The 24128-nt window shown below is 39.9% G+C and overlaps 1 protein-coding gene across 1 annotated transcript in view; it reads right to left on the bottom strand.

Moving 5' to 3' along the window:
- Window positions 1-24128, bottom strand: part of plxnd1 (plexin D1) — a 74362-nt gene that overhangs the window by 30218 nt on the left and 20016 nt on the right. Inside the window, exons 8-14 of the mRNA XM_024293277.2 lie at window positions 18166-18265; window positions 16877-16975; window positions 15391-15480; window positions 14435-14543; window positions 10636-10793; window positions 7322-7467; window positions 1005-1110 (exon numbers count right to left, since the gene is read on the bottom strand). Coding sequence (XP_024149045.1) covers window positions 1005-1110; window positions 7322-7467; window positions 10636-10793; window positions 14435-14543; window positions 15391-15480; window positions 16877-16975; window positions 18166-18265 — 808 coding nt within the window. The remainder of the gene's footprint in view (window positions 1-1004; window positions 1111-7321; window positions 7468-10635; window positions 10794-14434; window positions 14544-15390; window positions 15481-16876; window positions 16976-18165; window positions 18266-24128) is intronic.

Genomic DNA, 24128 nt, shown 5'->3' with positions numbered 1-24128 from the left:
ACACCGCATGATGTTAAAGTGCTGCAGGCCTTGGGGCTTAAACTCACAAGAGTCGTGCTCTACTGCAGGTAAAAAAAAACAATGATGTTCATGCTTACGACATGAAAACCTGCACGTAGACGGTGAAACATGCAAAACACACACAAAGCTCCTTGGGGCAAAGATGAATATCCCTGTCCAGCTCCAGCAAACCGGCGTCAGCACTCCTGATCTTTTCAAACTTTCTATCCCCACCACCAGCCTCCCCTGCAGGAAAGCCTCTTATCCAGGCTGACAGGATTCACTTCCTCTGTGCACGGGGATGCAGCCGGACCTTTGTGTGCTGCAGCGGGCGTATGGAGGCAGATGTTTCCGTCAGAAAGTTGGAGGAAGGAGATGCGGTAGAGACACACGTCCTGTCTATAAAACAAATTTTTCCTTTCTCCCGCATGTCGTCCTCTGCCCCCGCTACACGGAGACTCTTACACAAGGAAGCTCGGGAGGAGTTCCCACAAAAGTCCAGCTTATTGTTTGTTGTTTTAGACTTTCTTCATCTTCAAACATCAAACTAGACTCTGTAGATTGGGTTTCTCTTCTCTGTGGGATGCCTCACAGACAGAAGCTGTTGAAATGATGGACTGTTCCAGCACCGAATTGTGAAACACCCTTTGTCTAAGTGCAAAGAGAAACAAAGGGACTTAACGGGTATTTCCATGCTCTTTTTCCACATGGGTCCAGATAAATTGGCTAGTTCTCTCTGACCAGAGATAAAGATCTAATAATCATGATATTTGTTTAGGTTGGAACAGAAAACGAAATGACAATAGTGCTTAGCTGGGAGTCAGACGGATGTTTGAAGATTCCTTCACATCAGCATTCTTCTGACTCATAAAACGCATCTGTTAACACTCAGCGGACACTCCCGGGAAGGCTTTCCCAGTGGAGAACGGGAGAAACAAAAGCATAGAAGAAGAGTGTGGAAGAAGAGACAGAGAGCAAACAATCTGAAGGAGGATTTTACTCACTAAATATGAGAAGCTCTCCTTCGACACGCCATTCCCACTCTGATCAACTTCCACTTGGACAACATCCGTCCTGTCATGCACAGACTTCCCAGTGCGACACACAAGCCTGGGGACATCACACCACAATGGGAGACCCTTTAATAACCCACACATTACGGGTATACACACATAAAAAGAAATACGGCGCACAATACTGATTTGATTAAAAAAAAAGATTTTTCTTTTCTCGAATTGCAAGTGAGGGAAATCTGATCACGGCTGCTAAACAAAGACATATAATTAATCTCAGAGAATGGTAGTTATGAACTAATTCATCATTTACATATGGAATCAAATAAAGCCCAGAGATATCAGATATTAACAGATGTAAAGTTCAAAGCTCCATTGACCAGATGTGTCTAACCACAGAGGGAGAGGCTGAGGCTTGTTCCGCCGCCTCCTGGCTGTGATTAAACTGTGTGCCACCGGCGTGCGCTCTACAGGGACGTCTCATATTAATGACACGGTGGGGTAGCGAGGCCCCGGGACCTAATGCTCTAGGATCTCAGTGGGATATACATTTCTGAAGGTGGGATGCAACCTTTATCGCCTCGCATGATCCCCCCCCCCTCCAGCTCGACAGCTTGTCAGTTTATTTAGTTAGGTGCCTGCTGCTACAGTGGTTAGAAATTCTCCGCCAGTGATTGGATGATTGACAGCAGACTCGTGAGGAATTTTCACAAGTGGAGCGACTCATGCAGGAAGACTTGTGTGTGGTAATAAAAGACCGGACAAATCAGCGTTTGGTTGGGGAGGGGGTCATGGTGTCTGGGCTGCAGAGGCGGCTGTGTTTAAGTGAGTTTTGAAATAACAGGTATTATCCATGTGAAACTGAATTGTGCTGTTAACTGTATCTAAGCCTGAACCAATGCAACCTTTAATGAGCTCAATTAATCCGTGAACTTTGTTCACACACCTAAGCAGCTGTTGAGAATGCTGACGATCTGTTGATAGCGGGCTCCATTGTATTGCTTCTTAATAACAAGAACATCAGGTTAAAAGAAAAAGTCATTACCCCCGTATTAAACTCATTCCAATTACCTGGCATAAGGGCGCTCTTCAGGAGGAAAACGCATAATTTAACATGCTTTAATTAAGAGAAAAAATGATAAAAGGGGGCAATTTAAATGAAACATGACTATTCACAGGTTCAAGCCTGAGGGAAATAAGAGGCAGTGAAGCATGAATGAAGTCTGAACACGTGAGGCTTCTTCAACCTCAAAGTCTTATCAAAACACATCACATTATATGATGTCTGCTGCTGAATCATATTGTCTTGGATTATTCAGAGCATATATGACAAATATGAAGTCATTATTTTTGGAAGAATAGAAACTGAGAAAAGGCTATCAGCAGAGAGGAGCTGGGATGGAGTCCACCAGCAGCATTTTAACAGAGCAAAGTAAAAAAAAAAAAGAATATAATTTGTTAGGTGAATGTATTTCATGATCACACCTGAAGAACTATTGGGACACAATAACAGATAATTAGAGGTTGTTTGAAATTTTTGAAAAACATGGTGGTCCTTAAGGTTTTCTGACAATTAGATGATGTTAAAATGATTATGGAATGCAAATCTGAACAATTTGAAACATTTTCACGGAGAAAACATCTGGAAAAAAATGACTTTCTTTAAAGTAATTATCAAAACAGATGCCAGATCATTTCTCTTGAACTTGAGGTTCACTAGAATAGATGGCATTTCCCATGGTGCAAAGCACCCACATTTAAGTATGCATGACTTCATCCAACATTGTGCAATTACCCGAAATACTGTAATTCTGGTAGATGTCTCAGGGTTGTTGATACAGCATGATCCCAGGCAAAGGACGTGGTGATTGACAGTAAGAGCAAACAGCGCCTGCTATGGCCCTTGCTCCATATTCCGACACTGTTGTGCTGCAGGCATTTATGAGTATCAAGAGGTAATATTTGGGCATGTTCTGAAGTGCCCTCACGTCAGTTTTTTTTCCCATGGCTGACGAGGATCCTCGCCAATCAGGTTTGCACGTATCGGGTTACAAATACGCTGTATGTTGTTCACAGGGCAAAAATGATAGCGAGGGCAGCGTAGAAGATTGTAGCCAAATATCCAGAGCAGCACTCCAATAAATGAGGTTTGCCCACACTGACAGAGCCATTAATTAACATGTCAACGCCGGCAGAGAGAAGAACAACTTCTGAAGAGCGCCACAATTTCACAGATGTGATCTTTCACCTTCAAGAAGAAGAGCGGAAACCTGTCTCTACAGCTGTGCTAAACGGGGTCAAACACACCCGCTCCTGAGTCTGTGCCCTAAACTTCAGCAAGAACCAGGGGGATCAAAACATTTAGAAAGAGATATTTTGTCAGAATTTTAAGGAGTCTTTGAAGACCTACTTCTGTGAAAATCATGTTTTTGGTGCTTTTAAAAATGTTCTTGTAGCATCTGTCTCAGAATGGAGGACATATATAAAATAATTTAAGATTAATACTGTGTTTCTGAATATGTATTTATTCAAATTGTGTTGGATCAGGAGGAAAAAAAAAAAAGCTCAGGTTTGTGACCCAGCCAGTCTCCTTTCTCCGCTCCAATTCTGATGCATCCATTTGCAGACAAATAGATCTATTAAAGAGTAACCAAACCCTAAATCATCTATTTTTTTGTCTATTGACCTCTAGAAATGGGGTTTTAAAAGTGGTGTCTGCTGATCATTGCCAAATTTTTGATAAATTAAAATAAACTTGCTTAATTCTAAAAAAAAATTAGTCAAAAATCATCTGTGGGTTGCCCCTACAGGTTGAATCGAGGTATTACAGTTGTGATTAGTCACAAAATTCAATTGTAATACCTTCAGAAGTCTGACGTCATGATCTACAGCTCCAGTAATGATAGCAGTCATGCCCCCAAGCCTCACCCGTCTGACTGGTTTTTCAAATTTGGGTGGAGTCAGCCTCTAACTTCTATGTTTGGTTACCCTTTAAAGTTTTTATTTTTCTCGTCTGAGCTGCCATCTACGATCAAAACTGTATGGCTGCATTTTTTGTGCGATGCTAATGTTAGCTTGGGCTTGGGAAGAGCTATAAGCTAGCAGGAGAGAGTGTAAACAAAGGAATGCTGGGAAATTGGTGGAGGCTAACTTTTGCGCCAGCAGTCCCACCCACGACTTAAAGGCAAAATTCTTATGCTCTGCAGAAAATGTCATAAAATCAACACAGACTTTTTGATTTTGGCTAAAAACTACAGACCACTTGGAACGATTTTATGATAGAAAATAATATTGTTGAATCGGGACTTACAGAGTTTCCAGACACAAAAATCAGAAAAATTACACAGTATATAAAACGTTTTTGTGTTTAAGTTTAAAAAATACATAAAAAGTTGAAACTATTTGAATTTGAATAAAATGATGAAGCTCAATCAGTCCATGAATGTCACAAAACAGAAGCATGTAGGCGCAAGTCTATGTGAGCAAGTCAAATGTGCTGACAGGGTCAGATGCAGTGATGTGTTATGACTTGTCACGGCCTCAGAACTTCCAGCAAAGAGGAAGTGCTCCGCTGTCATAACAGCCAATGAGTGATGACGACACGAGCTGCGAGTGAAATGCGATTCGTAGTTTTTGACACGCCGCGCTCGGGGGAACGTGTCGGGCTGCTGGAGTGACAGGTCAGACCCATGGGTCATCCTGGAACTGGTTCTAAAACAATGATTAGCTTCAGTGGAGCAAGACCAGATAAACAGCTTCATTCGAGGAGCGCTGCAGATACCAACTGGAAGTTTGAATGTAATTGTAGAGTTACCGACTTCCACTGAGTTCTATAATGTCATTGTCAAAGAGGGGGGTCCGCTGTCTCCGTGGCAACAGTATGATGGTCGCTGAGCTATGGGGTGATAGCGACAGAATCGTCCAAAATTAGACATCTGCTGCATAATAATAGTTGAGAAAATTAGCCACATGAATATGTCAAAAGTCAACACACTCGGGATCGCTGTCATTGTAAGACCCGGACAAGGCTGACATATGTGAAAGGAAGATTAATAACTGGATCATTTTTCTCAAACAAAATCTCACAGAGTCACGTGGACTGCAGCTTTTGTTTCCCACTAGAAAAAGTTTTTTTTTTTTTTTACTGCGAGTGCTCTTGTGAAGGATCAGGCAACTGAAAGGCACAATGCTTAAAAGAAGGAGCCCAGCATCATCTGACAAAACCCCTATCCAAGGAGGATAAAAGCAACGTCTGTGACATGAAATCACAGAATTTTATCTCCAAGAAATAAAGCTAGAAACAACATAATCTCTGAGTTATGAAAAACTTCAAATCCTCACTAACCCTTGCTCCCACTGTCTTCTTCAAATAGATTTTACTTTCTACTCATTGCTTCAGTCAATTAATTCCTTAGCTCTCCAGGGATTGTGCTGATAAGCAACCTCCCGAAGCTGATTTTTGAAATGTTTTTAGTGCCACAGTTGAACCGTCTACACTGATTTTCTGAAGCTACAAGGGCTACTCTACCAGTTTAATGCAAAAATCCACTGCATATCTACTGTTGTGTTGATGGCTGATTTTGCTCCCGTTATAGCTTAAAAGCAAAAAAAAAAAGATTAAATTTTCCGTGTGAGTTTGGGTCCTGTTTTTAATCAAAACTACAACTTTTGCTTTGCTGCTTGATTTAGATAAACTGCATTATTCTTTATTTTGATACAAAATTCTCTTTAAAAACCAAAGTTTCAGCTTTGTGGTAACATCAAACCTTAAATAAGATCCTGGGAGGAGATTGGGATTGGAAGTCTTTATTTGTGGACGTGTTTTAGGTCAGATGTGATGTAGAAGTAACAAAAAATAAAAAAATAAATAAAAAATCAATGAAGTAATATTTTTGCTGTCTCTCCATGTGTAATCAGAGAATTGATATGCTGTATTTGTACTGTTGTTTAAAACACGGACCACATCTAAACAGCAATGGGTAAAGAAAAATGGAAAAATTTTAAAAAATGTGTTTGATAATATCTGTGTGATGGCAGCTGTTGAATTTCTGTAATATACTAATATGTTTTTTGTTACGATAAAACATATAATTTGTATCTCTGACTCACAATACATTAGAAACCTGATTCAAATACCAAATACACAGTTTTAGATTGAGGCATTCCCAAACAAACTAACATTTTTGTTCATTCAGACTCCATTCAGTTCTATTAACCCTTTATAACCATTCGTATCATGACTGATAAACACATTTCTAAGTCTTTTGGCCTATCGCATTAGCTTAATCGAAACTTTCCTTATTTAAAACCCATTGTATATTCGTTGGTCCTTGTTTCCTGCCCTGTAGTTCATCATCATTCCACTAGAGGCAGTAGAAGAGGTTTCCTGCTCATTTCAAAATGGCTACTTCCATGAACTCTCAAAAACACTATTGGTGGGAAAAAATAGCTCATTTTCCAAACTTCATGGTGAGAATAACTCAACTCTTGTCATTATTTTTTAAACACTACTTGTTGTATTGAAAGAATGCAAAGTTTGTTGATAATTAATTCTTTATAACACAGTTACATAATGTCAAAAGTGTGTGAATCAAATTTGAAGCAGTGGGTTAAAAGTTACTTTTTTTTCCTGAACACACGCGTCAATGTTTTTGCATCTTAAACTAATATTGTTGTCAGCAAAAACGTATCATAATGGATATTTATGTATCGTAAAAACTTTATATTGCATTTTTTTTGTGGATTTCATCAAAGGGTTTAAAAAAACATAATGATTAAAAAATCTAAAATTTTTGCTAAATATTTGGTGTTTTGTTTGAATATAAAAGTGCATGCAGGTAAACAAAAAAAAATAATCTCCTTTCAGAAAAGTCTTCTTTAAATATGCATCAGATAATAAAGTATCAAAGTTCAAGATTCACGTGCAGTGTCTTCTTAACGTCATTTGAGTTTATGTGAGTTTGTGCATGTTGGTGTTTGTGTATGTATTTCTGCTCGCCTTCCACCTGAACACTCACCTGCCTGAGAGCATGTCTGGTTGCCATGACCACCAGTAATTGTCACCTATCATCACAAGTCCTAGCTCCGACATGACTGCATATTTTAACGGGGCTTTAAATAAAAATCATGCTGAAGTACAAAGCAAAAGCTTACTTCTTCCATCTTTCTGCCACTTGGACAGTGTACATCATTTTATTTAGGGAAAAGGACGAGGTTTTGGGACGCATTCCAAAGCACCGCAGTGGCCGCGTAAAAATAGGGAAACGTTGCAAAATCCAGTGTAAATACTCCAATGTTGTTATACTTACTCAACAGAGACGGTGTAGCGCTCAGGCAGCAGATAACAAGGCACATCCCCTATAGAGACCTTCACTCTTTCTGCCCTGCGACCAAGGTTTTTGCCCTGTACCGTCAGCAGAGTGCCTCCATCCACAGGACCCCTCAGGGGCGAGATCTGACAGAGACAGAGTGAAATAATGAACAAAGAGAAAGAAGAGTAAGCGTAAATCCTGTAATGTGCACCATAAAAGAGTTCTTACTGTTAAATAATCACAATTAATATATGTTAATTAATTTAACATGAGATTTAGGAGATGGCACCTCTGGCTTTGACATGGAGTGTGTCGCACAAAGAGCCAAGGATCTAATTAATAGACACACGGTTTAGGTTTAGACACACATAAAGAAGACTTTTAACTGTGCCAGTCTGAGACTCTTCAGCCTCTAATCCTCTATAGCAGATGCAAATAAAGAGCAGGCTAAGAGCCCCCTTCACGTCCCACAAGAGACAGACAGAGTGAGAAAGGGAGGCCTGGAGAGGCGAGGTGGAGAGCACAACAGAAAGGTGGATGAGTGGGGAGGCAATTTAGAGAACCGAGTGTCGAGAGGAGAGTGAATGCTGATGATGGTGGGGAGAGAGCAAAGCCTCAACAGGGGAATTAATGCACAGCGCTTTTCCCTTTCATCTGTTTTCCCGCGTCTGCTCCGTCAAATTCCTCAGTCCTATTTCTGCCGTTGTTCAGAGGCGTGCTCTCACGCGCCATTTCAGCCCTCGCTTTTGGTCTTTTAATTCCACATTCACCATCACCCCTTTGAGTTATAATGAAAACAACTTTAAAGATAGCATCTGCAAAGCCAAGACAGAAGAGATCTGCCATCTTCTTGCCACTGTAGCCCAACGGCACCAGCAGCATGTGTGCTCCTCCAAATAACCTCCGGGCTGTGTTGAGGTCACGGTGACCCCTCTGTGTTATTAGTCCGGCTCCAACTCTATCAGAAACCAAGCTGAAAATGAAAACATTACTTCTGTTTGGTCTAGTGGAGGGGACAAGGTTTGGCTTGGAATCCGAATGGTATGAAAAACCAACGAGAATGGGAGCCCAGATAAATAAGCCTTACATTTCCCTTCGACAAGAGGAGGTGGTTAAAAAAAGAAATAATATATAATAGCTTTATAATGTTTAAAAGCATTGAGTCAAACACAGAAGCACTCTGTTTCTGCACTGCTTACAATAAAGTTTTGCCCTTTGGCTGCACATACAAAAAGACTGCAAAAAGCCTCATTTAGTGGAGTTACTGTATACTTAGCAACAACACATAACCGCAAGAATAAGCATGTTTTCACATTCATGAAAGACTATCACAAAAATGTGGTTATTTAGTATACCAATGTGTTTTATGGCACCTGGTGTGTCTCTGCGGTGCCATTGGGCACTGACATTAACAGCAGCTTGCATGCTGTTCATTTACACCTCTTACAAGTCTGCCAGTCTTGATTTACAGCACAAACTCTGCCAGCCCTCCAGGGAGATTGCAAGGTGTGAGTGTCTCTGCAAAAAAACCTCCAGACAAAACGCTGAAGTGATTAATCACACAGGAAGTGCACATCAAAGATGCGGCAAATGCAGAGTGCACAGGGGTACTTTTTTTCAATCTGCCCAATTAAATGGCTGAAATAAAGACGCTTTGTCCTAATTTATTGCCACAATTTAGATGCTCTTCTGATGCTTTCATCTTCCTGTCAGTCCAGCATCCTAACTCCTAATCAAGGAGGATGAGTGGACAAAAACAGGAAAACGCTCCTCACTGTGCTGCACCCTTCTCCACCCTTTCTCTGTCAAACAAATCCCCCATCCTCACTTCCGAATTGTTCAGGTCTCCGCCGAGTCGCTCTGCTGTTTTTGTCTTATTTCCTGGATGAATCATCTTTAGGAGTTCCTGTTTTGGATGCGGATGTGAGTAGGCTCGAGCGGCGGCGGACAAACCTCCACTTCGCATGAGAACAAAGAACTTGTTCGGAAAATAAATGTCTCCTTTGTCTTTGTCAGAGCAGTCAGCGGAGAACATTTTTCACAATTAGGTCACATGTGGAACATTTCAGTGAATAATCAAATCTTCCATTTTATTATTGATATTTTGGCGCTATTAACATGTGGAATAGATTGTATGTGACACGACAGTCCGAAGATAAACATGTCTCATTATTTTAGCAGCACTCCTGTGCAACAAAGAGCTGCTACAGTGGGAGTGAATTTTTAGGGAGAGAAGATCTCTTTTTTTGCCAGTAAGCTGGAGTGCTCTGGCTCTAACCCCTGTGGATTCACTGGGAAAACATGCTGCCAAAGTATTGCATCATGCACCCCACTGAACCACAGCCCCAGTCTTCTCTGACTCCAACCAGCTCTCCTGCAAGCAGCAGAGGGGTGTGTGTGAGAGAGAGCAACAATACCCGACGTGCGGATACGCCGTCTCTGCCCAGCTAACTTAAGTCACGTCAGAAGTCCGCCGCCGTTAGACTCTCACAGAGCATCCTGTTAGTCACAGTCTGCTGACAGCTACAAAGAATGAAGGATAATCGAGAATGCTTCAATATGGCCTGTTTGTGTGACAGATTGTGGGCTTATGTGTGTGTGCGAGAGCGACAGAGATTGTGTGTCTACTTGCTTTGTTCTGCTTGCTTATTCTCCCAAGCCGAGCAGGTTTTATCTACAGGAAGTTCAGGCCCACTGGGTCTCATGTGAGCCGTGCTTCCCATGACCGCCTACTTTGACAGTGCTGTTATAAGCTGCAAAAAAAAGGTCTGGAGGTTGTATCTAAACACACTCCTATTAGAGTGACAAGAACAAGCAAATACGATCATCCAAATGAGATCCACAAACTGTTGGACGGAAGCCTTCGACTGTGATGAAGATGACGTGACCACAAACAGATCCCATGTCAGATAAACACTCATTAATTCCTTTTACCGGAGTGGCTTGTTGTGGTTCAAAATTGAAAATCTCTCATGGCTTCTTCTTAGAGCTTTGTGGTTTCCTTCATGGAAGAGTCGACAAATTTAGCTCTCAAACCCCCAATCCACAAAGATATTGTTATAACGCAGAGCGAGAGGCTTTCTCGTGCCAAGAAAAGGCAGATCCTCTGAGCTGTGTCCCTGGAGGACTGCGGTGTAGCCGGTGTTAATGTTAGTGCTGACTCTTCAAACCATCTCAGATGGTGCTGGACAGACAGGCCTGGAGGGAGTCTCACCATGAGACTGCACCCATGACTCAACATTGGAAAATTAGGGCAGAAAGGAGGTGTGGGGAGGAGAGGTGTGAGTGCTTGTGGTCCAAAGTCATCTTACTCTGTGAATCTCAGGAGCGGGACACTGGTCCTCGTTTGGTTGACAGTCATCCCTCGGCCTGCAGCTGTTATCACACCAGGCACAGAGGTGGCCCTGCACCTCACGGCCCCAACACTGGGAGCAGTCCGAGCTTCCAACTCCACAGTTGTACACCTCCACTAGAGGGAGATGGGAGACAGGAGAGAGACGGACAAGTGTTAAATAAAACAATTATCAAAATACACTTAATCTAGTCGTAAACTGATGGAAAACAAGTCATATATATGTATAAAAATGAAGTACATCTCTGTGAATAAAATATTGAAGGAGCTAGATATCTCAGTTGTGGGACTGGCAACCGGATAAGATACAGGGTTTGTTCAAGAAGGGCATCCGGTGTAAAAATCTTTGCCAAACCACAGGTGAAAAAAAGCTGTGGCAACTCCTGAAGGGCAAGGCCGAAAGGTAAGCAACATCTGTAAATCAAATATTCACCCATGCATACCGTATGCCGCTAATAGACCTCAGGACTCCCCTTTTTAGCATCACCTTGAACAAGAAGAATGTTTTTATAAAATTGTAAATAACCTTAGGCATTATGGGGTTCATTATAGGCACTATGTATCCCGATACATGTGTCACGATCATTGACATGAATAGAGAGGGACAAAACAAGCCTGTCACCTGGAGTTCAAACGAAATCCAGTCAGCATTTTACCTCAATATGGATATCGCTCAATTTTGCTATTTTGGGACCAAACGACGTTAGCAAGCAGTGATTGGTCCGAGAATCTGCCAATCAAACGCTTTGAATGTTTGAGGTGGGGCCAGCGGGCACAACATGCTCTTTTTGAGGCATCTGACTGGACAGTTTATAACTTGTATGACTAGCAATATAGAAAATATTGCTGAAACTAAGTTCAGCAAGAATGTTAAAAAGAGATATCAGAGCAAGAATGATTATTCTAACAGAATGACTGAGTAATAGCTGTTTTTTTTTTCAGTATAGTCACGATGCGATATGTGTCCCAATATTTTCCAAGACAGCAGCAATCAATATTTCATCTTTTTTTAAAAGATTGTGACAGATTGTGACTTATATTATATTGTATCTGTGTATTAAAACACCTTTCACAAAAAAGTAAAATAAATTGTATTAAATGATCAGAACCTTAAGCACTACAACTATATCTCATAAAAATTGCTTTTAAACAAGCAAAATCATGGTGATTTTCTTTTAGTATTTTAAGAATATTTTTTTCAACATGCTTACTCATTCTTACATGAGCCACAAATAACCACAATTAGCATTTTATATGGAACTAAGTTGTAAATGTCTCATTTCGCTATGTAACAACAACAAATTAATCATGAGTTTAAAACACAAGTACTAACAAAAGTAGTTCTCGTCGCGAGATCTTGTTCTTGTTTTGGTGTGTGTAGAGCTGCTCAAAGACACTCGGTGGGCTCTGCTGCCAACTAGTGGTCGGAGGTTTAAATGGAAAGCAAAAATAAGACGCTGAACTACATATTTGCTTTAAATAATTAAATAATTATCAATTTGGCATCATTTTAAATCGATACAAATACTGCCAAATGAAGTATTGCAATATTTCACTGAATCGATATTTTCTTAGACCCCTAGTTAGTATGATACCTATAGCGAATGTAATCAGTGGTCCAAGTATTTCCACTCACAGCAGGAATTCCTTCCTTCACTGATGTTTGTCTTGGCTGCTCCTCAGAACAGGGATTGTCAAAGTGAAGTAAATTTCATGTGGATTTGGCAGAAAGTTTGACACCTTTCAGATGCAATCAGAATAATCTTAAACTGACAATTCACTCATTATAGGATTATAGTAAGCATTTTTTTTGAATAACATATATTTTTGGCTGAAATGAAATCAGAGTTGTCCTGGTTAGAAAACCCGCTGGAGTCTTCTTGTGATGAGTTCATGCATGTGTGCACGTGTGGCTTTTCCCCTGGGCACTCCAGCTTCCTCATGCAGTCCAAAAAACATGTTTTTTTTGTTCCGTTGATGGCTTCATATTGCACCCCCTGAATGAGTGTGAGTGTTTTTAGTGGTCTGTCTCTATAGTATGGAACACTGACCTGACTAGGGTTTGTCCTGACTCCACCCCATGAATGCTTGGAAATTTGTCAGGGATGCACATGCATACATATGATGATAATTTATCTAATGTTTGAATTAATTATTGAAAACTAAATCAAAATGAAAACTAGTATCAAAAAGATAATACTGTTTCCTTATCTAACTGGAGAAAAAAAAGAAGAAAAATGTGCCCAAATAGTACCCCAAAACACTAAAACCTCTTTCTTTAAAGGAGGTAAGAAATAAAGAAGAAACATGGATGCAAGCATCACTTTGCTGTTTTATTGATCATTTATTGTTTTGGTGCTAACTTTACTGGATCTTTAATTTTCCACAAGGAGCAACATTTAACCTGGTTCAGTCATTTGTAAGGACAAATAAATTTATCTACCATTATTTTTGAACAAATTCTGCTTTTTATGCTCATTGATGGGGGTTAGAGGAATTAGGGTGAGTGGGGTCGCTTCTTTTTCATTCTTTTTTTTACATTTTATTGCCATTTTATTCATATTTTTTGGCATTTTACTAGTGTTTTAGTCTCTTATCTAACTCTTTTTATATTAATGTTTTAATGTTTCACTCTCATGGTCACAGGATAGGCATTTTCACTTAGTCTGCAATGAAGGCAAGTGACAATAAAGCTTCTATCTTCTATCAATTTTGTTGATTCTGGCACATCACTTAAGCGTGTGATGTATTCTACATAAAATGTGTCCATATGCACTTTTACTTTCCGCAGTGATAAAACATTACCTTCAGTTATTCTCTTTTTCATGCATGGACCATGTAGTCTACTGGGTTTGAATATCCAGCATAAGCATTTAAAGGATGACAAATTCATGGCTACTAAAATAAAGTAGGGAAAAAAACAAAAGAAGTGACAGGAAGATGAGAACAAAGCCAGAGAAAACAGATGATCATGCTCATATTCCAAAATACCTCCCAGTGAGATGTCCCAATTGTGTTGCTGCAGATGCATCTGTGCAAGCGATTGTGTCCACATTGCAGCGCGCGTGGGTCTGCGTGTCTATAATAAAGTGTGTGTCACTTTAAAATGTGATGACGTTGCGAAACGCCCGTCGTCGCTGTTAAACAGAGTGTGGCAAGTGGCCCAGGGCTGTTGTACACCTGCGAGACACATGGACTGGGAACGGCACATCTGGGACCGGGACAAGCAAAAGGCTTGGCTTGTCGCCGCGCCACAAAGCAACACGCCAAGTTCAACTGCACACGCCACATCTCATCATCCCTGTTGTCATGGAGCTCAGACTGTCCTCGCAGTAGATTTGGGCATCGCCTCTAAGAGGCAGCGATACCACCTTATACCGAAGCGCCTATTTCCGTAATTATTGTGTGTAATTAGGCGTCAGCAGACCATAACATTATGCTAAATTACTAGTTGGTGGCAAATTATGTATTGTATTACACAAACTGCTCTCATCACAAGTGAAAGTGCCTATACCACCGTCTATCCCTTCAAGTGATGCTTTATTTTCCACATCCACCCATCTCATCAAAAAAACATCTGTTCTCAGGTGAAACGCATTCTCGGGGCAAACGGTGTCAGATTATTTTTCTTGTTGTGGTGGTGGGCTAATTACACTGCAAATGGAGGGAAGCTGAGAAAGAGATTGGAGGATGACTGAGAGCTATACTTTTCTTTTCCTTTTTGGCGCACCTCCTTAATCATGGGTTTCATGTCTTACCTTTGATTGGATGAGGGCTGTCAATGAATATGTCCTCTCTCTGAGCACTGAAGTCTCCTTTGCTCCTCAGATTAAGGAAGAAAACTTGACTCCTCTGATTAGTGGACAGCTAAGTACAGAGAAAGAAATACAAAGAATGAGTAAAACAAGCTGTCCTTATTCGTTGATACTGTAATATAAACAATAGTTTATAATAATAAGCTCATGTTAAAGACCCACTCTGATGAAAATAGTGTTTTTAACACATTCATGTGGCATTTTTCTGATTATGGTGGACATGTATAAAGAAAATTAACCTTAAAATTGCATTTCTGAGTATTTATTTATTCAAATCCTTGTGAATCAGGAGGAGATGAAAAAATTCAGTTGAATTTAGATTGTAGGTGTGGCCTAGAAACTACAATCGTTTGTTATTATTTAAGGTTTAAATTAATTTATTATGAAATAATATTCCTGCTTTTTTATTATTCATAGATATGTCAAAAAGTTACATTTTTAAAGTTTAAAAATGTAGTTTTAGTGTATTCAATAAATGCGTTTTGGATATTTGTCCCTTGTGCGATTGAGTTTGACACCCCTGATGTAAACAGATGGGTGATGGGAAGTGGGGATGGGCTTACTTCACCCCTACCGTCCCGCCCACAACTCAGAGGAGAATTTCTAATCAACTACTGCCGCTCTGCAGAAACTATGTCCTTGAAAATGACAATATTTTTTTAATTGGCAAAAAAAGTGACATAATCATAATTAAGAGACCACTGGGAACACTTAAAATAGATCAAAAGATGATGGAGTGGGACTTTAAATCACAAACAGCTTGAAAATACTATTTCAGACAGCTCACAAATTAGCATCAACAGTGGAATAATGCATGCAGTAAGTAGAAACAGTAAAGACTGAATCCCAGACCAGACTGACACACTTGTTACTTCTGTTTAGTCATTGTCCACACTTACTGTCACCCCGCTGCACTTGACGGTTGAGTCGTCCAGCCATGTGGCTTCATATTGCTGCTCCATTCCAAAGTCACACTCCAAGTTCTCCTTCTGTTATGCAAAACACTTATTTTAAGCAATTGTATGCTTTTTTACACCATGACAGCCAGGAAAATGTGATACTACGCTGTTCTCTGAATTAGAAAAATAACTGCAACTGCACTGAGAACTTGAGCTCACCGAATTAACATGCGCAAAGAGATGCTCGTTCAAAACGGGTCTGGTAACAATTGTCAACTCTGAAATGGCACCATGAAAGGGATATAACCCATAATAACTCTGCCTGCCAGGAAAAGACGTTCAGAATTTATATTCATAAACATCTGGACTCCCACACCTCAGGAATTCAACTGGGAGTCAGAATAATGAGTGTGAATTTATTCCTCCCAAAATGAGTGCTCAGTTTTTCTCAGCCAGCACGTGTGAGGTGAAGACTATAGGAAGGCCAACATAAGCAAGAGCCGAAAAGGATAAACATGTAAAGTGGAGGAAGTCATTTGTCTGTCAGTCCACCTTAAACAGGACCACTCTTCTCTGAGAGGCTTTTATTTTGATGCATTCATTTAGCAATAGTTCAATATGAGCTTAATAGAGAAGAAAATTTTAGGTATTTCTTATGTTGTTTTAACAAATTTCTTTCATATTTTCTTGAAATGTCATACATTTCAGAAGAATCTCCATGACAGTGATGCGTTTTGAAGATGCCAAACGTGATTGACAGTAAACTTCCTGCTGAACTGACAGGTGGACATGAAGAAGACATTACTGAAACAATGTCAGCTTGAATCAACTTTCACATTAAGGGCTAGGTTGAATGGACGATCACATCCAGGCTAACCGGAGGAAATGTACGTGTGTGTGTGACTCATTGTCTGTCACCATAGTAACACACTAGAAAAGGGCTCGAGAAGCCGGCCAGGGTTAGGCGTGTGACTGACCACGCCTGGCAACTACTCAGCACTGGAATTTTCAGGAGACCACTGTTGCCTCCTTATCAGTGGTGCAGGATGAGGTTCTGGCTCACTCACAGTGGATTAAGTTTGAGTTGCAATAACTGATGTGAGACTTGCTGAATTAGGAATGAAAATGAGCACAAAAAAAAGGGAAGGATGCTGCCTCAGACGTTTAAACACTGTGCTGACGAAGATACAACCAGGCGGTCGCAGGAAGATTTTCAGACGCGAAACATGCACAGTCAGATGAGCAGAGAGCAAAATAGGCATGAAGGTGTTTTCTTTTTTTCTTTTTTTTAATTTTAAGCCCACCACGAGGAGTCAAGTTTTACTCCTTCACTGACCCAAATCACAGCACACGCTAAATCCATCTGTTTTGAGCTCAGCTAGAAGCAAACACACCATATGCTTCTGTTTTATTCAAATCATTTTCACAACATGCGTTTTGGAAACAGTCCAGCCTCAGCCGTGTAGCCGCAGGCTATCCGTCATACCTCCTGGATGTTGACGAGGGACAGGGTGAAGTCTTGGACCATTCCTGACGGTGATGGAGGAACCATTGAAGGGACCAGCTTGGGACAGGAAGCCGCACTCTGCGATGAGAAGGGGCGTTTAGGGGCAGGAAATGACATGCAGGAGTTTAAGAAAACAATGGCTCCCCTGCACACATCCGCAACCCAGAATACCTGTCCTGTTTATCTGAAGAAAGAGGATATGAGAGGGTGAAGTCCCGCTTTGAGGGGGGAAAACAATGGCTTCAAATAGAATGACGTTAAGAGATTAGAAAAACAGAGCCGCTGAGCACTGTGATGGGCTCAGCAGAGCAGGAAGGACTCGCTTCATGGTGTCCTTGTGTAGAAAAATCCTCTATTTTTGAAACCCATTTTTAAAAATGAGCTAATCGAAATACCGAGAACAATTTAAAAACTTTTCATGCCCTCACTTGTTTGCTTCTCTTGGTCTTAAATTTTAAAGTAACAAGAGTCGCTGCGATTTATTGCTTTTGCTGTAAAGATGCTGTTATAGTTTTATAGCAGCAGCTGTTAAACCAATTCTAATGGGATCCATAGTCAATCAACAAACAGCCATGGCAATGAAAAGCAAACAAAACAGTACAAGAACAGGACTGTGAACAAGCATCTAATGGGAGTCAGACCCTGAGGGTGAAGGATCTGTAGGGCCACAGGGGCCATGGGATCTAGCTCTGCAGTAAAAGTCCAAGATGATTCATCGGATGGCCCCGTTTTGATGTCGTCATGAAAGTGTCCAAAGTATGGCTTTTAATGAAGCAGCGGGACTCTTAAATGCAGTGTCATTTTTCACATCCTTTGCTTGTAAAGCCATGGATTTGATTGCTTTATAGAGAACTTTCAATCTTGCTGGGTTTTAATTGTTGGAAATATATCCACATAATCTATTATTCCAGGCGCATGCCCCATAAAAGAAGACTTAGCTTGAGTGTACATACAAACTGGTTCTATTTATTTTTTTACTTAGAGAAGGTCAGAGGAGCTTTAAAGTGGCACACTGCCCTATTATGAGTCTGTTAAGTAGAACCTCCTGAGATTTTATGGCCGTTTCAACATTTTTATGTACTGATGTTGAGACACTCGCAGCAGAACCTCACAGTGGATTGCCCCATGATGACTAGTGCCCAAAAGTCTGAGCTCAGATCATTCCTGAACGTTTTTTTGGAGTCTGGGGGTTTGTCTAAAACAACATCAATATAATGAGCTAGTCCTGGAATCTGTCTGGTTGAAAGATTGGAAAGGTAATTACTCACCTCCAATAGGTTGTGTTTTGAGTCATCTTTACTGGACACGCAGAGGTGATTCTCCTGGTCCCAGTAACACTTCCACTGGGTGGAGAGGCAGCTCTCACATCTAAAAGAGATGGACACACACATCTTTGGAACTAGCACCAATAATCCGATATTGACACATATTACGGTGGATTCAGACCGTAAAAGTCTATTGGATCCAACCGAGTCCGCTCACCCTTGTGATCTCTTTTGGGGTCCAGATGACCCCACCCTTATATTGATGTGTGATCAAAGGTGGACAGGATTTTATGTTTGCCACAGACACCAGTGAAGATCAAAAATCCTTAAAAAAAAAGTTCAGCGCACTGTCTCGTGGGGTCCAGCACAAGGGTTAATTTGATTTGAATTGAGTCATGAACCTTGAATTTGGTCTGTGTTCAGACTGCCGTCAACCGTAGATTTCTGTTTTGAAACAAATTTTGCGAACAAAACCATGTGGCTAAAGATCTCCTCAGTCATTGGCCAGGAATTACAAGGGTGGAGCCAAGCAGCAAGAGAAAGAAAAATGGAAGTGCTAAGCTGCAATCCTTGTCGGGATAGTTCTCTTATTCAAACGTTAAATTTTTATGACCAATTTTGAACGTCTGTATGAAATACTTTTTACTGCTGCTAAGCAGGTACTTATATAACTGTTTACGACATACAGATTTTTGGGAAAACAGTGTTAGAAGCAATGTGTATCACGTTAAAAGTTGTTTTAATGAGTTTGCATACATTCAACCAAATTTCAATGAGTTGCTGTGTCTCATCATTGTTCCACAACTCTGTTTACACCTCGTAATGACCGGCCACAGTGGCCGTTTTGGTTTAGTTGCTCCTCACCGAGCATGGAGACTATTCAGACTGAGGAAACTCAGCAAACCAAAGCTGAGTCCGATTGGAAACTAACCCAGACCACCTCAAAAGATGAGTCCAAGACCGCTTCAAGACCAGGATTGTATTTGGCTTATTCAGACTCAAAATTTGTTCCAGATTATCAGTGGGAAAAAAACCAAATGCGTCCAGTCTGAACATACCCTTTGTTTACATCTCCCAAATCCCCAAATCCCGTGCAAACATTTTTTATGTTGCCCGCTAACTCATTTTTAGAGGCACACAAACAGAGAGAATGAACTGATCTCAGACATCAACGTCAAGCTTTAATAAAGGGAAGTAATGATTAGTCACAGCAGCAGACACATTAATTCCACAGTAACAGCACAGCCAGCAGAGGTCAAACTGGGCCAAATCTGCTGAGATCAAACTCTGACTGCTAAATGATGATGCATGAGTATGCATGCTGTCTCTTCTGTCTCAGTGAGATCAACCTTCAGTTTTACACCCCTCACACAAAGATCTGTTTATGCAGGAAACTATCGGGTGGTTTTCAACTGCTGTTTGCTGAGTGTCCTTTGTTTCCAGTTCAAACATGGGAGAAGATGGGAGACGATACAGGCCGGCATTTAGTGATATTTATACCAAAAAGCGTCTGTCTTCTAGATAAAGTACCAAAATAGAAAGCGCTGTGAGCGTGTGAGCAGAGTGGGCATCACAGAATTGCCTCCGGGAGGAGACTGATGTCCCACACTGGAAATGATAGTGCCTCCCATGATTGCAGCACTCCGAGGGGGTCTCTGGATTAGAAGGAGTGAGGTGGGTGTGAGAGGATGCAGGCTTGTAATTAAAAACGTGTGTTCTGATTAAAAGCAGACCCCTCAAGCCTCTTATCAGCTGTAAGCTTTACTGTTTTTTCTGACTCCCTTTCTGTCAAAGTAAAACACCTAAACCCCCCCTCCACACACACTGTTAGCATATGACCGAACTCTGACAGCAAATACCCTGTGAAAGTGCCCACCCCGAGTCAAATGACCACTCACATTAAATACACAGGCAGATTTGCACTCTCAGGGCCTCTCAGTGGACAGAGCGGTTAAATACACATCCTCAATCACATCTCTGTCAAGGAGAAATGCGTTCAGGAGGAGGGATCATTTTCAGAAAGAGTTGGATGAAGAGGGGGGTGGGGGGAGCGGAGCCAGAAGACAGCGAGAGATGAGAAAAGGGAGAGTGAAAAAAGATGAAACACTTGAGCTAAAACCAGAGAAGCCCCAACAATAGGAGAGCGTGTTTGAGACAGTGGGAGAACCAATAATTAGAGGGCGGCTCTGTTGACGGCTGAGGCTGCAGTACAATTGTCTAGCTGTCATTAACACTTAGTTCAGTGACCACCCCATGATGCATCAACAGGGGGATTTTATCAATACAAAAAAGCCTATGGGTCCCAACAAGGACAGGAAAACGTCCTAGCAAGGTAACAAGTACAAACACACGCGTCGATTGATTTCACTCAAAAGAAAATTCATGAAAATATATACCAAGAAGAGCAGGATGTCATGTTTTCTCTCTTATTAAACTCATGTACTATGTCAGAATTCACACCATAATCCATAACTATTAAAAATATATAGTGCAGGACTATTTAGTGCCCTGGAAGAAGCAATTCAGACTCCATGCTCACTACTTTTATTTCATTTTCCTAAACACCAGATATGACGTCACAGAGTTCACAAAGTGAAAATCGAATCAATACGAACATTTCACGACGTCTATTTGTGACTCCACTGAGTTCTAATGATGAAAATGTGGATAGATTATTAAAAAAAATACATTGAAACAATTTTTTTTGCAAAAATTGTTCGACCACAAAGCTTTGTGGTCTATATTCTCTAATGTAGTGTGCATCGATGCACGCTTGTTTTTCGCAAAGACTTTGGGAAATTTCTTGTGCATTCGCACTATTTAGCGAATATGTAAGGAAGTTGTATTTTCTTAAAGTTTTTCAGAAATTAGTTTCTATTAGTCCATCTATATTTTTTAACCCACTGTCTCCATTTTAAGGTCACCAGATTCTAACTTGGCTACTGTTGGGCGAAGAAGGGGAACACTCTGGACAGGTCGCCAGTCTGCTGCAGGGTCACACACATATACAGACACCAGGGACAATTTTATAGAAATCAATCAACCTATGAAGGATATTTTTGGACTGTGAGAGGAGTGCACACAGAAAACCTACACATGCATGTGGAGAACATGCAAACGCCACACAGAAAGGTCCCAGCTGGAATTTGAACCAGGACCTTCTCGACAAAAGCACCATCTACTGCAAGAGGACACCAAGTCTTCGACCTGAACTTGAAATTCCTCTATATTGCTCAAAAAAATGTCACTAACAGTAATTTGTTTCCAGTTTTAATCTTTAATGACTATTTTTTTCTACCAATCTGAACACGTTTGGATTAGGATTAGTATTAGGATTAAGGTGAGGTTAAATTGTATAGTTTGTGTTACTAGCAGATGATGCAGGCGTCATCTTGTCTGCAGCTAGGTCCCTCTCAGCCCAAAATTAGCTTCCACAACACAAATATTAAAGTTTACCCAGTTTAGACTGTTTTCTTCATGGAAATACACTAAATTATTAAACATAGTTTCATAATAATCTGTAATCTAATCTGGACATCCCACTGATGATTTAATTGATATTTCAAACCAGTCATCTGTGCAGGAAGTTCAACATAAAAAACCCCTCTGTAAACATAATATTCACGTCATGCTCTCAGTATTTGTGGTGAGATGCGGGACATGTTTAACTTTGTTTTGGCTAACTTCCTAACTCCTGTGGCTTTTTTCCTGCTTAGTGTTTCCTAGAAAATTATTGGTCATAAAAACAAATTACTTTGGAAAAAAAATAAACATTTCCCTCAGTCTCCCACAAGTTCCACTCGGCAAAGCTAATAAAAGTGTTTACATGTTCTATAATCAGTAGCAGCTCATGATGTCGGTGAAAATTTTAACTAAGATGGAATTTATGTTCCAATAACCAAAGTTAATCGAAAGAATTGTAACTGTAAACTGATCTTTCCACATGAAATATAAAAATCTAATCTGTACCCAAATTTTACAGAAAGTCTGCAGAGGAAATTCATCTTGTCAGTCTTTCCATCTAGTGCAGAGTGGATGTTGTCAGCATCCGTTGATTTACAACTGTTTATGCATTGAGAGCAGTGTAAAGAGCGACGGTAAAGAACCGTGCACTCCTCATACATGGGCTAAAGTATGATTTACAAGCTCTGCTGCTTGTGCTTCCTGGGTCTGATTGGATGAGTTTGCTGGGCAGAAAGGGAAACAAGGATTGTGTTATGACTATGCCTGTGTTGTAGTGTGAATATAGGAGCAGCCTGCTCTTGAAGGTGGTTTACTGCTAATATGTCGAGCATCTCCTCCACTATTGCCAATACTGCATCAAAGCAGAGGAGACCATAGCTTCCCGTGTGAGTAAAAGCATGTCCCATTTGGTGTGTATGATTAGTATAATCCTCTCGGCTTACTTAATTTACTCCAAGATTATTAACTGTAGCTAAACAAAGGAAAAAAATCTTTTGAAAATGTGCCAGATGCTTTAACTGGGCCTTGTATTTGGAGTGTGTCAGATTGTGGGAGCCATTTCTCCTGGAGCTGTCATATTGCTGTTTTTGACTTCACAGAAAAACCTTTTCTTTACTGTTCCAGCTCATCTGTACAATGAAGTATTGAAATAAAAAAAAAATAAGTAATAAATACATTTACAAAAAATAAATTTATGAGAAAAAAGTTGTAATTTCACAAAGGAAAAGCCATGACTTTTTGAAAATATAGTCAGTAGTTTAAGCCTCTTCTTACATTACATGTAGACTAGACCCATTAATGCATCCATTAAAATTGCCTTAGTTTATCATAGGAATCTATATGCCATGATGCATTTGGACCTCTGCAACTATACAGCTACACTGCTGACAATGTAAACGGCTCACCTGCAGAAAATCCACTCTCTTTAGGTCAAGAATCTTCTTCTGAAGAGGTCCAGTCTGCTGCCACTTTTTAAAAACGCTATTATAGTTATAATAAAACAATATTGACTCACTAAAATACTTAGTATTTCCTTATTTGTGAAACCCATGTTGAGGTATAGGATCTTACAATGCACTCTATGCCTCTCATATAATACAATATTGCTTATTTTATTGTTGTTCTTTATATTTTCCTTAAAAAGACTTTTACCTCACAAATTTATGACTTAATTCTCATAAATTCTAAATTATTAAGTTATGAAATTATAACTTCACTCTTGTAAAATTGGAACTGTTTTACTAATAATTTTACAAGTTTATTCTTGTAAGATTGTGACTATTTTTTCATGATTTTACAAGTTTATTTTTTATAAGTTTACGGCTTTTTTCACGTCATTTATGAGTTTATTTTTGTGAAATTATTACTTTTTCCTTATAATTTTACAACTGTGCTGAATGAAATGTATTACTTTTTTCTCATGATTTTATTAGTTTTTTTCTCTTAAAATGTAAACTTTTTTTTCTAAAATTTATTAGTCTATTCTCTTAAAAGTGAATTTTTTTCTCATAATTTTACAGCTACACTCTCGTAAAATCACAACTTTTTTCTTCTAATTTTATGAGTTTATCTTGTAAAATTATGAGAAAAACTCATAATTTTACAAGTTTATTGCAGTAAAATTACAACTTTTTTCTTTAGTTTCAAGATTTTTTATGTTATATTTTTTCTTTATAATGACTATGTATTTTTTTAATAAAATTATGACTTTTTTCTCATAATGTATTAGTTTATTCCATAAATATATTATCACTTGACCCACCATAGAAAATGACGTTCCTCACCGTTTTGAAACCCGCCGACAGCGATTGGTTTGAGTCGGTCTGAGTCACATTTATACAGGAACTACTGTCTCCAATCATAAGTGAGCTTGTTTGAAGCCAACACCTCTCCCACTAAGAAGCTGTCAATCAAACGTTAGAGGTGGGGCCATCAGGCACCACTTGCTTTTATTGAGGCATCTGATTGGTCAGTTTATAACTCGAATAACTTGTGATAAATAT

This window comes from Oryzias melastigma, linkage group LG7, assembly GCF_002922805.2.
Source record: "Oryzias melastigma strain HK-1 linkage group LG7, ASM292280v2, whole genome shotgun sequence".
Classification (NCBI taxonomy): Eukaryota; Metazoa; Chordata; class Actinopteri; order Beloniformes; family Adrianichthyidae; genus Oryzias; species Oryzias melastigma.
This window is presented reverse-complemented; position numbering and strand designations above follow the sequence as displayed.